Source organism: Paroedura picta, chromosome 5 (genome assembly GCF_049243985.1).
Source record: "Paroedura picta isolate Pp20150507F chromosome 5, Ppicta_v3.0, whole genome shotgun sequence".
Taxonomy (NCBI): domain Eukaryota; kingdom Metazoa; phylum Chordata; class Lepidosauria; order Squamata; family Gekkonidae; genus Paroedura; species Paroedura picta.
In genome coordinates, this window is record NC_135373.1 from 47864297 (window position 1) to 47878443 (window position 14147).

At 45.5% G+C, this 14147-nt stretch overlaps 1 protein-coding gene across 6 annotated transcripts in view; it reads right to left on the reverse strand.

Annotated features, from left to right (window-relative positions):
• Positions 1–14147, reverse strand: part of AHDC1 (AT-hook DNA binding motif containing 1) — a 202348-nt gene that overhangs the window by 23418 nt on the left and 164783 nt on the right. For all 6 annotated transcript variants that reach the window (XR_013231048.1, XR_013231047.1, XR_013231050.1 and 3 more), the window contains one exon: positions 4797–4834. Coding sequence is in view for 1 of the 6 variants with exons in the window: in XM_077337761.1 (XP_077193876.1) it covers positions 4797–4834 (38 nt within the window). In the remaining 5 variants the exon portion in view is untranslated. The remainder of the gene's footprint in view (positions 1–4796; positions 4835–14147) is intronic.

The window sequence follows — 14147 nt, forward strand, 5'->3', positions numbered from 1 at the left end:
CCATTTTTACACAACCAACAAAGCATGGAGGCCAAGGCCTTTTAGCATGGCTATGTGCTGCCTCTCTGTGCAGGGTTCCCCTTCACTCACCATGGCTAGCAGCCATTCATGGACATCTCCTCCATGAATCCGATTTCCTAATCTATGCTGGTGCTACCACCGTGTCCACTGACAATGGTAACGACTTGCTTAGTTTCTGCAGGGAAGGGAGTGGCTGATATCAAGACAGCACCCATTTTTGGGGCTCTTGAACATTACAACTGTCTCCCTGGAGCAACACCTTGCAGCAAAACAACATGATATGCATGATGCAGAGACAGTGCCTAAAACGGCATCCCTGTGCCAAGTTCCCCTTTCTTCTGAAATGAGTAGAAAAACCTGCTCCCATCTGGTGATGTCACTGTATTAAGCTTCTCTGTCCCTAATTGTGGCAACTAACGGGGCATAGCAGAGAGGTTTGATAGCCAAACATGGAGTTAGAGTGGCTATGGAGGGGAAGGTACCAAAAACGGCATCTCTTATCCCACAAGCTCTTCCTTTCCAACATAACCTACAGGAATGAGACAGGGAGGATGCGGCTTTTAGTTTCATCTCCATGTTGCAGGTAACAGGTGATTCCAGATATACATGGAGAGGATAGCAATAGGCCATCTTAAAACTGTATTTTATCTTAGCTGAGGTAATACACCCCTGGTGGGTAGAGTTTTTGCTGGAAGGAGACCTCACAGCAATGTTTTGGCCAGCGACTGGAGCCAGGCTCTCCTTCCTCTTGCTTCTTCAGCCACAGGGAACACAAAGAGGCTTGCGACCAAGATGTCACAGTCCAGAGGCCTTTTAATTTGGCTGCCATTTCCCCCAGGAAGGACCTGTGCAGCAGTCCCCAAACAACCCAAGCAGAGCGCTTCTGTAGAGGACTCCTTGTAGCCACCCCTCCACCCAGCATTCTGGCATTTTCCGACTCTTCAAACAGCTCAATATGTCTGCTGGGAAACCTGAAAGTCTTAGACCAACAAGGGAAACTAGTACCCAGAAAGGTAGCTGGAACAACAGAGTAGTGCCTGCGACACCCCTCCTGCAAAGTGTGTCAAGTCCCTCACCTCTCTCCTTAAACTCCCTGCCCCAATGTCTTTAAGAGTTTCATGCTTCCAGCACTACGTATAGGGCCGTAGCTTACCCACTAGGGGTGGAGGAATTCCTGCCCTCTGTGGCCCATCCTCACTCCAGCAAGGAGCAGGGGGGAAATGCAGGGGTCAGAACTGTGTCCGGAAATGTTGCACGGCCAGTTCCGATCACATAACAGGAAATTACATCATCATGATGCAGGATTCACTGTTCTTATTATATATTTTCATTGTTCTTTTATGCCCAATGTATAGTTTATCTATCTTACACGGTATACTGACAAATAGGTGTTTTTTTAAATAAATTTTGATCCTGTTTTTAAAATATTGTTTTTAATAATTTTGGAATAATAGGATCTTTCCATTACATGTTTTAAATATAAAATTACTATCTACATTCCATGAAGAGCAGTCCGCTCTGCAAACACAGCCAGTTGGTGGTCCCTGGCCCCAAGGAGGTACGTCTGGCCATAATCAGGGCCAGGACATTTTCTGTCCTGGCTCCTACCTGGTGGAATGAGTTCCGGGAGCAGATCTGGGCCCTGCTGGAGCTGGCACAGTTCCTAAGGGCCTGTAAAGACAGAGCTCTTCTGCCAGGCACTGGGTGAGCCCAGTGAAGCTGTAATATCTCCTGGGTCCTCCCTATCATAAAAGACGCCCCCAGACCTAATGCTAATTCTGGGAGAGTGCACAAAGAAACTGGAATTGTTGATGCTACTATTTGGATATCGATAGCCGATGTCAAACTAAATTGCTGCTCAATTTTAAATTTTATCTAACTGTTTTAACTTTGTTGATGTTTGGACAACATGATGCACACTGCCTGAGCTGGTCCACTGGGAGGGAGGTATATAAATTAAATAAATAAAATATGAAATTGTGTTTTTATAGATTCCCCCAGACAAAACCTACACAACAAAACACATAGGGGCTTCGTAAAATAAATTGTTCACTTATCACTTGGCATTTCCCCCTTTTTGATTTGTGATATATGGATGAGAACCATTTTCTTCTTTATCCTTTCCTCTCTAATTCCAGGCAGAAATGATGCCTCATGGGATGCTGTTCTGTGAGCCTCCCCCCGCATCTTCTGGGGGGGGGGTAGCCAGCCTCCCAAGGGCTGGCAGACATTACCAGGAAACAACTCTCCTACAGTATTTATTCATTAAAATTAAAATGCCTTTTGTCCCAACTCAAGCTGGCTCATCAAGCAATATTTGACTTGTAAACAACCAACAATTGTTTAAAAGTGATGCCAGATATCAAGTGCCTGCCTGGAAAAGATGGCGATTCATTTCTCATGAGAAATGGACTGCGCAGGGGCCCTCCCTGCCTCTTCAAGGAAGACGTTCCACATAATGCTGGAACTGCATCCAAAAGGCAGTGGCTGACTGGATACCTTGCAAGGAGAGCACAAGGGAGAAGAGGCTGCCCTGGGATGATCCTAAGCAGCCAACGAGCTCATAACTGGAAAAATGTGACAAGCCCTGCCAAAAGAACACACTCAAATGACAGAGGTCTTGAACTGGTCTATGGGTGGGACCGAACCATCGGCTGATGTTGCCTGACCATCTATTAAAGAGTCCTGTGTCAGGTTTGCTCGCTGGCTGGTGGGATCTGGAGACTTGCCTAAGCCTTCGCTGGCCTGCACACTGTCCTTACGGTGCCTTCGGCTTTATGGGGAGGATAGCTCCAATAAGGCTTTTAGCTCCAGTCCCTTTCATTATGTGGCACTTGGGGATCACGCTTGATGTGGCTCGCGCAAGTAACGCTAGGAGACAGAGACATGCTGATCCGCTCGGGGAAAGGACACAGCCTTGCAAGCCATCCGAAAGCACCCCCACACACTTGTCTTCATGCCGTGTCCTTTATCAATGTCAGCCAGAGTCCTGCCATGAGGCCAGGTGAAGCGGCTGCATCAGGAGGCGGGTTACGGATGGACCGCAAAGTGCAAGGCAGGCGGATCTGCCGGGTGAGTCATAATCCAACCGGAACGCTTCTAGGCTCTTGCACAATCCTTTGCCATTCTCTTGGCTTTTGCACAGGAGAACCTACTTGTCGGGTTGTGCCGTGTTGTGTTTGCTAGGGGGAGGGAGGGAGAGATTTGAGTTTTATAGCTCAGGAAGAAAAAACTTGGGCCAGCCTGGATGCCACCAGCATTGCATTCTGGCCATGTGGGGCAGGTTTGGGGATGGGCTACCTTTATCTCCAACTGTTCTTAGAGCTCCTGGGTTAGATGGGTTGAAAAACAAGTTGGAAAAATTATTAGGGGTCTGCATCATAATGGCTATTAGCCATTAGAGCTGCATGGGGTTTCTTTGTTTTGTTTAACAAAGCAAACACTTAAATTATTATTAAAAAGAAACATTCACAGGCTGACAGGCTTTCTAACTCAGATACAATGTTCTTATATATATTACCAGCTCTGTTGCTGATGTGTTTATAAGTAAAATTAACACAGTAACATGCTCTGGAATCAGCCTCATACATAGACCACGAACAGAGAAGCCAGCACTGGAAAACACCTTCTGCAGGCAGAAGCGACCCTGGGACACAAAGGCAAACCTTGGGGAATATTATGAGGTTAGTGATCTTAGAACAGAGGTAGTCAAACTGCGGCCCTCCAGATGTCCATGGACTACAATTCCCAGGAGCCCCTGCCAGCATTCGCTGGCAGGGGCTCCTGGGAATTGTAGTCCATGGACATCTGGAGGGCCGCAATTTGACTACCCCTGTCTTAGAAGGTTGCAATTCTGTTTAGGACTGCCACATCAGACATTCACAGAAACAGATAAATGGGAAATGACTTCTTAGGCTTCAATTGTTTGAAATCTTTAATTTTTTTAACATCCCTACTGCACATAGTATCCCAAAGAGGACCTCTGAATGCTGAAGCAGAATGCCTCGTGGCTGCCAGACGAAGGGGATTGGCAGTCAAAAGCGAGAGCAGCCATTTGCTTGTGGGCTTCTTTTCAGCATTTCACCAGCCACTGTGGGAAACAGGATGCTGGACGAGGCAGACCACTCCCCTGAGCCTTCAAAAGCAGCTACATGCTTGCTCCAAGGCAAGTGGAAGGACGAACACCTACAAAGTTACTATACTTCAGAGAATGGGAGACAAGAGGGGGAGTCAAGCTCATCTTCAGTGATTTAAAAGAATTACTGGGTTATATTTATATATGCCACCGTGTTGCTGTGCAAGGCAAAGGGCACACATAGAAACACACTTTCTAGTGTCTGTCCACCCTTCCCAAAGATCCACAGCGAGGAGGACATTTGTGTTCAGATATGGTACAAGTGGGCAGGGTATCGTATCTGAAGAATTAATGGGTTGGGTAGAGAATTACCAAATGGTGCAGGCACGGAACTGGCTAGTCCCTAATCAGATCACAACTGCAGTCCAAATGGTACCCATGTCACATCATCATAAACGGCAAAAGATTCATGACAGTTACTGAGTGCTACCAAGAGGGACTGTGCTGCCTTCATGTGCAAAACCATGCTGCTGGAGTGCTAGGGAACTGATAATTCCACCCCTGAAAGGCAACTGATGCAGACAGCCTAAGAAGAAATGCCCATTTATTGCACGATAAATGAGTGGTCCAGGATGCAAGATGCTGCCGTGTAAGACAAGGGAACGCCAATATTTGAAAAAGTCCTGGGTTCACTACTCACCTTCTGCTTTGCTGCTCCTGCTGTTACACTTCAGTTCTCTGTGGGGAAGGAAAGAAAGGGAGTTTAGCCTGGATAACAGAGTCTGCCCTTTGTCTAACCCTTCCTGCCAGGGATCAGTCGAGTCCATCAAGAGCAACATGCCAATCTCATTCATTCTGCCGCAAGGGCAGCCAATCTGGGCAGAGGCACGCAAGTTCTGTGGTGATCCTAATTTGCTCCTTCGTTTTCTGCTCCTTCCAATTCTGATCAAAAAGACCTACACTCAAGATGGGGGTAACAGGCGTCTGTCTAATCCTGATCGAGCCAGGCCTCAGGCCTCAGGCCTCAAGTGGTGTGCAGCTGGACTCAAGCTGAACCTGAGGGAGTGGGTTCTCCCCCTCAGCTAGGCCTTGCCTTGCCAGAAGTGCCATCCTACTAGCAAGGCATGGCAGCTGACGATGCACACGCCGGTTTCTTTTTGCATCTCAACAGAACTCCAAAATGCATAGGTCGTTTGTTGCCCTGAACGGGGGGGGGGGGGCAAACTGTGGCTCTCCAGATGTTCATGGACTACAATCACCATGAGCCCCTGGCAGCCCGGGGGGGTGGACTGTCAGAGTTCTGCATGCTGGCCCAGAGGTTCATGGTAATTGTAGTCCATGGACATCTGGAGAGCCACAGTTTGGCCACCCCTGCCCTAGAGAAAAGCCAACCACACACATCAAGTTCCTGCTTCAGACTGGGAAGTCTCTGAGGGAGCTGCTAAGGGGGGACTCATTCACACGGACCTCTTGGATTTCATGGAATCGCTGGTCTCACAGCAGGCCTAGTCCCTGCCTTCCTTTGCCTACAAATTCTTGGCATCACCCCTCTCCTTTCCTACTTCCAGCCTCCATCTCTGCTCTTTTCATTGCTGCTGGATGCCTCAGTGCAGCAAAATACTCCCCTCAGGTCATGAGTGGGAGGGGGGCATAAAGTGAGGCTTTGAGAGGGGGATAATGCAAATGGTTCTACATAAACCTCAAATGAGGCTGTTCGTTGGCAGTCATAATGTCCACTCAGGCACTTAGCATGCTAGAAGGACAGAAAGGCTTTATCAGCACTTCCTCGTTGCGCTATAGCAGTCCTTCAAAACTTGCCCACGCATCCAGTGACTCCCTGTTCACCTAAATGTGGGCTTCATATCCTCTGTTCCGAGGCATATCTGTGAGTGAAGCAGAAATCCCAGAATGCAACTGCATGGATTCAGAAGGTGGCTGTTATTCAGGAGTCGCGAAGGAGTCTCGTAACTGTGGTGCAAGTCACCTCTGGCAACGAGATCTTGCAGCCGCATTTCCACTAGGTGTCCCCAATGAGCTACAGATCCCCGTTGAAGCTGCCAGGCCTGTTAAATGGTTAAACTCCCCCCCCCCCTTTGCAAGTTATTTCTACTTTCTGTTTAAACTTTCTGACCTGGCTGCGTTGGCTCCCCGGCCTGACAAAAAGCCTCCTTTGTACAGTTCCCTTTTTGTGTGTGCAACAGCCGAGTGCTTTCCTCGTGGAAAAGCCGGCTGAGGAAACATGCACCTGGCACCAAGGTTGAAAAATATATCGGTTACACGGTTCTGCTCCTCCCCTCACCCCGGGGCGTAGACGGAAGGACAGACGAAAGGGGAGACGCAGGGGAGAAAAAAAAAAAACCCGGCCCTCCTTTGTTTGCAACTTTATCCTCGGCAGCGGAGGCTGAAAATGAAAATTTGCCACTGTGGACTAGATGGCAAAGGCCAGCCTCGGCCTGGAACAAACACCACTTCATGCGTCCTTTGGGTAGCTTGTTCCCTGCTGAGAGAGGAGCCGAGTCCCTCCACAGGCCAAAAGGAGGTCAGGCTTCAAAGAGTCCAGCCGCAGCCCTAGGCCAGAAAGGAGAAGCCTTCCTTCGACTAGCCAGAATGTTCTGGATCAGCCGACTGCCGCTGAGACCGAAACACAGTCGGCACATACATGAGGCAGAGTATGTGCAAGCATGTGTGGGTGAGCATGTCAGTCTGGCTGAGCACCAGTGTACTCGGCAGGGGAATTCATCTTTAAGTAGGGTTCCTCGGTTCATTATTTATAATTTAAAATATTTATATGCCAGCATGTCTCCTGAGCATCTCAAGGCTCAAGGCCCGTTAACAACACTGTAAGAACGATGTTATGAAGCAAGCATTAAAAACAACAGACGCAAAAACCTTAACGCCAGTATTCAAAACTGCTTATGCCTCCCGACAGTGGGTAGGCCCCCTCTGCCCAGGTGTGCATCTACATGTGGTTGAAATTTGTATTACTGCTGAGCTAGAGGAAGCATCTGCAATCAGATTTTCTGGGTGTGGATAAGACAACCCTGCTGCAAATGGTATGTGGATGCACCCCAAGTTTCAGTTCTTCTTCAGGTAGTAAACCTAGAGATGTGAAGGTATGGGGGGAAAGTCTGGAACACTCCAGGAAAAAACTTTTCATCCCCCTCCACTCGCGATTTTTCCAATCAAAAAGACAGAAAACTTTGGGGAACAAAAGCCTTCCATAATACATTATATTTCCTGGAAGGAGTTAAAGATCTTTCAGACAAGGTTTTTCTCATTCAAAATGTGGTGTCGGAACATTTTAATGCATGACAATCCACAGCAGGGGTGGGCAAACTGTGGCCCTCCAGATGTCCATGGATTACAAACGCTGGCAGGGGCTCATGGGAATTGTAGTCCAAGGACATCTGGAGGGCCACAGTTTGCCCACCCCTGATCTACATTAGACAATGATTCCCATGCATAGTGTAGACATATACAACACGTTTCCAAGGACATGTTTATTGAACAAATATAACTAATTCTGCCAAAATTAATATGGAATAATGTGTTTGATAACACATCGGCATTCAAATTTTTCAACATTATAAAGTTCATCTGGATATTCAGATATGTTGGCACTCCTATTGTGAGATTGTTTCTGTTAATTTTAACATTTCTTCCCCCCCCCCCCTCTCAGTTCGCAAAACTTAAGATACTCGTACTCAGGTAGTTCAGGGAGCAACAGTTTGTAGTTCTCCCACAAGTAGGCTGTACATTTGTAATTCCTGTTGCTGAAGCATTTATATTTACAATTTATTTGATTACAAAACTCTGGTATTATACTTTCTTCACCAGATCATAATATGTTTCTCAACTCAAAGCAAAGGCTAAAGGCTGATTTGGGCCTTAAATGTCCTAAAGGCCTGCTGCTGCCCATCTGTGCTCTTGGATTTTTGGGTGAGCACCTAATCTGTTCTGCACTAGGTCGAGTAAGCACCACATTTCACTCTAAGGTCCCTTTACATCACGAACCAGTTAGGAAGTAGAAAGCCAGCAGGAAAGCAGGGGCTATATAGTGTTTTGCAGAAAGTGCCACATCTACCCATTGGTTGGAAATCATGGGGGGGGGGGTGCGATTTGCTGCATGCAGTTCGTAGCTCTCAGGGGAAAGTTTGTTCCCTTGAGGCTAGGGTTGCTGACCTGGAGAAGCTGAGGCAGAGAGAGAGGTTTGGGGAAGAGTCCTTCGGAGACTTTCCAAAACATGCCCACTCCTGTGCTGACAGCTCTTCTGCTGTGGTGGAGAGTGAAAGTCTCCAGGTCAGAGGGTGTCAGTCTGAGGTGGAAGGATGTGATCGCTTAGAAGGGACCCCCTTCTTTGTATGATGGACCAAAATCATTTCATGCAGAGGACAGACTTCTGGGGCTGCGGGGAGGTGGGCTTTTGTTAGAGGCTACTTCGATCCAAGCAAGAGTTACTAAGGAGGGAAAAATATTACAGGAGTCTCTATGCCGGTGATAGAAGTTTCCAAACCAAGATGGGGGAGCTGAAGTGCTTGGTGCTCATTGGCAATTTAGATATAGGAATTTAGATATAGGAAGTAGCTACAAAGCATAGTGGAATGGGGAAAATCTATGGGATACTGTCATTCCTGAGTATAAGCTCTATAAACAGGCTAGAGGAGGTGCTGTGTTGTACAAGAGGAAAGCATCATTGGAATTAACTCCTCAACAGAAGCAATATGGTGGAAACATTGGATCTTAAGGATTCAAAATGGAGGTTTTTTCTCAAACACCTGATCAAATTCTTGAGGCTGATCTTAAGATGGACAAGGAAATAAAGGAGATGACTAAAGTAGATAATGTTATTATATGAGGATACTTCAACTTACCCCCACATTGACTTGGTAAACATGTGATTGAAACATACTGTAGAAAAGGAATTCCTAGACATTATACTGTGACATTGATTTTGATAGTGTTCTATGTGAATGTTTAAAAATGTTTTATGTAAAGCACCCAGAGCCGTAGGGAAGGGCAGTATAAAAATATAAATAAATAAAATAAATTATAAATACATTATAAATGATTGTGTGCTGGAACAGTTGGTTGCAGAGCCAACCAAGGAGTGGTCATCTTGGACTTGGTTCTAAGTGGGTTTTTAAGAACCAGTGAGTGGTTGCTGGAGTCGGGAACAGTGACCACAATGTTATTAAAACAAACTTCAAGTCCAGTAGCACCTTTAAGGCCTATGAAGTTTTATTCAAGAGGTAAACTTTTGTGTATGTTTCTGGAAGACGTCTACATGCATGTGGAAGCTTATACCTTGAATTAAAAGTTTTTGGTCTTAAAGATGCTCCTGGACTCGAACTTGGTTCTGGATCTATCCCCAATGCTATTAAGTTCAGCACTCAGTTCAAAGGAAAGTTATCCCTAATGTCCAGAACTGTAACATTTGAGTTCAAAAGAGGGAAATTGACGAGAATGAGTAAAATAGTGAAAAGGAAGCTGAAAGGGAAACACAAGAGAGTAAAAGTACTAGAGGATGCTTGGAAGCTATTTAAAACCAAACTGAAACCCTGATAGAACACATTCCACAGGTTGGGAAAGGCACTGCCAAGTCTAAAAGAAGACCAGTGTGGCTAACAATGCAAGTCAAGGAAAAGAGGCTTCTTGTACAAAGTGTAAGGTTTGCCCCAGTGATGAACAGAAGGAATCAAACGCTCTGGCTAAAGAAATTTAAGTCAATAACTAGATATTCAAAAAGAGATTTTAAGGAGCACATTCCTAACAGGATCAAGACTATCAACATTTCTTTAAATATATCTGAAAAAAGAATTAGCCAGAGAAACTGTTGGCCCTTCAGATTATAAAGGAATAAAGGGATTGCTAAAGGAAGATGGGGAGATGGTACAGAGGCCATATATGTAAGCTGTCATTAAATTCAGGTACAATACCAGAAAAGTAGCCAATGTTACACCACCAGGAAATTACAGCCAATCAGCCTAGGTCTGTCCCAGGCAAACTTGTAATCACAGAATTATTAGGCACAAAGCCCGCTGAGGGGAAATCAGCATGGCGTCTGCAAAGAGAAATCCTTCCACATCAACCTTTGGAGTTCTTGGAGAAAGTGAACAAGCATGTGGACAATGCTGACCCAGTAGAATATATTTCAACTTTCAAAAGGCTTTTGACAAGTTATCTCACCAAAGACTCCTGCGTAAACTTAGTAATCATGGGATAAGAGGACAGGTTGTTTTATGGATTAAGAAATGGTTATATGACAGGAAGAAAAGAATGGGAATAAATGGAGAGCTATCACAATGGAGGGAAGTAAGCTGTGGGATCCCACAAGGATTGGTATTGGGGCCAGTACTATTTAATTTATTTGTAAATGATCTGGAACTAATGGTGAATAGAGTAGTGGCCAAGTTTGCAAATCACACGCAATTATTCAGGATGGCGAAAACCAAGGATGGCTGTGAAGAGCTCAAAAATGATCTACAAAAACTGGGTAAGTGGGCAACAATATGGCAAAGGAAGCTCAATGTTGGTAAATGTAAAGTAATGCACATTGGGACAGAAAATCAGAAATTCAAGTACAGGCTAGTAGGGTTGCAACTGACTAAGAGGAAAAAAGATTTTGGGGTCCTAGTGGATAGCTCAACTGTCACTGCAGTGAATTGCAGCCATGAAAAACCCAAACTCTATGTTAGGGATTATTAGGAAAGGGAATGAGACAAAAATGACTGATATTAGAATATCCCTATATAGATACATGGCACAACCTCATTTGGAATACTATGTACAGTTCTGGTCCCCGTATCTCAAAAAAGACATTGCAAAGCTGGAAAAAGTAGAATGGAGGGCAACCAAGAAGATTAGAGAGTTGGAGCAACTTGCCTATGAGGAGAATTTCAAGAATCTGAGACTTTTCTAAAGAGATGAATAAGGGAGCACATTATAGAGGTTTATAGAATTATGTATGGGGTAGAGAGAGTTGACAAAGTGAAATTATTCTCTCTTTCCCAACACGCTAGAACTTGAGGGTATCCAATTAAGCTGATGGGCAGTGGCTTCAGGACCGACAAAATGAAATAAAACTTTACACAGAGAAGGATGTGGAATTCGCTGCCACATGATGTAATAAAGGCTATAGGAATAGGACGATTAGAGGGATTCATGGGGGGTAGGTCTTTCGGTGGCTACTAGCCATGGTGACTGAGGGAAGAAGAAGAAGAAGAAGAAGAAGAGTTGGTTCTTATATGCCACTTTTCCCTACCCAAAGGAGGCTCAAAGCGGCTTACAGTCGCCTTCCCATTCCTCTCCATCCTCTAAATCCCAGAGCCAGGAGGCAACACTGGGGAAGGCTGTGACCTCTATGCCCTGTTGTTTGCTGTCCACAGGTACTGGTTGGCCACTGTGTGAGACAGGATGCTGCCCTAGATGGACCACTGGTCTGCACCAGAAGGGCTCTTGTTATGTTTGTTAGAGATAGGTGGCTTTGACAGACCCCTCTTGGTGGTGGCACCTAGCGGTGGAGCTCCCAACCTAGTCCCTTCTCTGCTTATTTTTCAATAACAGACTAAGATGCTGTTGTGTGAATATGTGTTCTGTCTGGATGTTTCCTTCTCTGTGGGATGGTGTCTAATCTTTGGGATATGGGTGGGTTAGGTTGCGCCTTGTTGTGCACCTCTGTTTGTTTGGGGAAAATGTTTTTTGCCATTCAGCCCTGACTGGTTTGAGTTAAATGTTTTGCTGGCTGTTTTTTGCTACCAGTGTTAAGTTCCTTGGAGTTCCACAGCTGGATGGAAAAGAGGGACAGAAATGTTTAAACAGAAACCCGTTAGCTGCCACATAATCTGGGAGGCATTTCTTAGGGCAGCCTCTTAAGTAGACCCTCCCTGTATTTATTGGACAATAAAGGTATTGGTTTAGATTGGAAGGTTTCAAAGGGTGAAATGGATTTCTGTCCACGGTGCATGCACTTTTTGTTTTCTCCTTCCTGCTGCAGCCCAAAACTCCTCCTGAGGTGCTGCTCCTGGGTAACAGGAAATCCCCCCTGAACAGCATGAAGGGGCAGTTGGAGGTCTGCTGTGGGAAGAGAGAACTGGCCAAACTCCACCCTCCCTTGTGCAGATGGAAAATTTCTCGTGGATCTAAGCCATTCTTTGCTCCCTACCACTTCCTGTAGAATGTTTACTGAAGCTTACCTCTTAGGATCCTTTGGAATCAACTTTTCTGGCTTGGCAAGCATTTAAGTAGCCAGAGACAAATTAAACCTTTATTTTAGTAGCCCAATTTTTTAAAAATGTGCTTAACACATGGTAATGTTATGTTGTAAAATCTCGTCTCTATAAGCACAACTATAGGCCAAGCCCGTTGCATTCAGGAATACAACGGATGCTAGATTGTGTGTGTGTGTGTGTGTGTGTGTGTGTGTGTGTGTGTGTGTCGAAGAACTCTGTGGATGCTCTCTCCCTCCCCCCAGGCTGGAGGCCCCTGGTAAGGGAACTCACCGGCAGGGACAGCTCTCATATGGCGAGGATCTGCAGCCTCTGAGCCTCAGAGGGAAGTGGAAGGAGGAGGGGGTGGTCAGGGGTGGGGCACAAAAGGCGATTGGCTGGCCATTGGACAGATAGGGAAGCCGGTTAGAGGAGAGGGTACTCAGAGGTAGGACAACCCTCCAAGGCCTTAATGGAAATATATTATGTGGAACAGATTCTCCTGCATGTTTATGGATAGGATGGAGTATGAATTTAAAATGTAATTTAAAAACAATGACATAAGAGTTAATAGAATTTGACCACAAGGCGCACAAAGCATCCCAACATTAGGAGAAGGGAGAGAGAGCGTAGATTTTTGCAGTCCCCTTTCAACTTTTTTTCATTGGCCTCTGTTTTTCTCTGCCTCTGTAACAAATACTTCAGTGCCCAATCAAGTGAATCTGTTCCATCCCTCCATAGAACACTTATTAGGAGCATCATGGCCTCAGCTATCAGTACCCGTACAATTAGAAGTACACAGTCTATGAGCTTTGTTTTGTTTCAAGGGCTGCTCATGCGTTTAAGCAGTTAAAAGTTCATTTGGCAGCTTTTAAAAAACACATACCCCTATCCAATTTGTGTTTAAGTTGCAAATCTAGTAAGGAGGGTGAATGGTAAATCTGTGGTGTTACGGGCACTCATTAGGTTTGTACATACCTGGTTTCTGCTGCAAACTAGTAGGAATTGTTTCTCCTAAGCTTAACCCAGGAGGAAATCTGCTTGTTTAAACAGGCTACCAGGAGAGTGTGCTCCAGTGATGGTTCATTGGCATACGCTTTGTGTTTAAAAGCAACCAGCCCTGTGAGTGTCCATATATATATATATATATAAAATAAAACCCAACCCTCTCTTCTGGAAGCGGGCAGTTCCCCTTTAAATCTCAATGAGCAAAATGAGGAAAATTTGAGCTTTCATTGTTAACAAGCTCTGTTTCCAGCCCTAAGACTCCCCCGACTAATGGGTCAAGATTCCACTAGACTGGAAGCTGCACATGGGATTCCAGGAAGCTCATTTAATGAGTCAGTGTGTCTATCCTTTACATATTCCAGAGCTAACAGTGCATGTTTTGACTGCTCTTTTGTGCGCGGGTGCATTCTATCATTTGTTAAAGACAGGGCTTTTAGAAGCAGGACAAAATGCCCACCATTCCAGTGTGTCGGGTGGACTCTCTACAGGAAAACAGTGAGCACACAGCAGTATGCTACAGGCAGCGGTGGGGGTGGGAGGAGCATCTGAAGGACTGTGGAACGTGATGGGGTGAAGGGCAGGGCTAAAGGAATGCCTTTTGAAGGATCTCTGCAGGGCTTGTTCTGGTCAAATGACTTTATGGGACTGTAAGTGTCTACAGTTTCAGACTCTTCTAGGCCAGAAATGTTATCAGGGTTTGTAATATTAGCAAAGCCCAAGTCCAGTTGTGCCTGAAAGATTATTTGTTTCAATATGAAGGAAGTTTACATGGTACCTTTAAGACCAACAGCAGAAGAAGTGTGCATGCCCATGAAAGCTTAAGACCTTGAATAAAACTT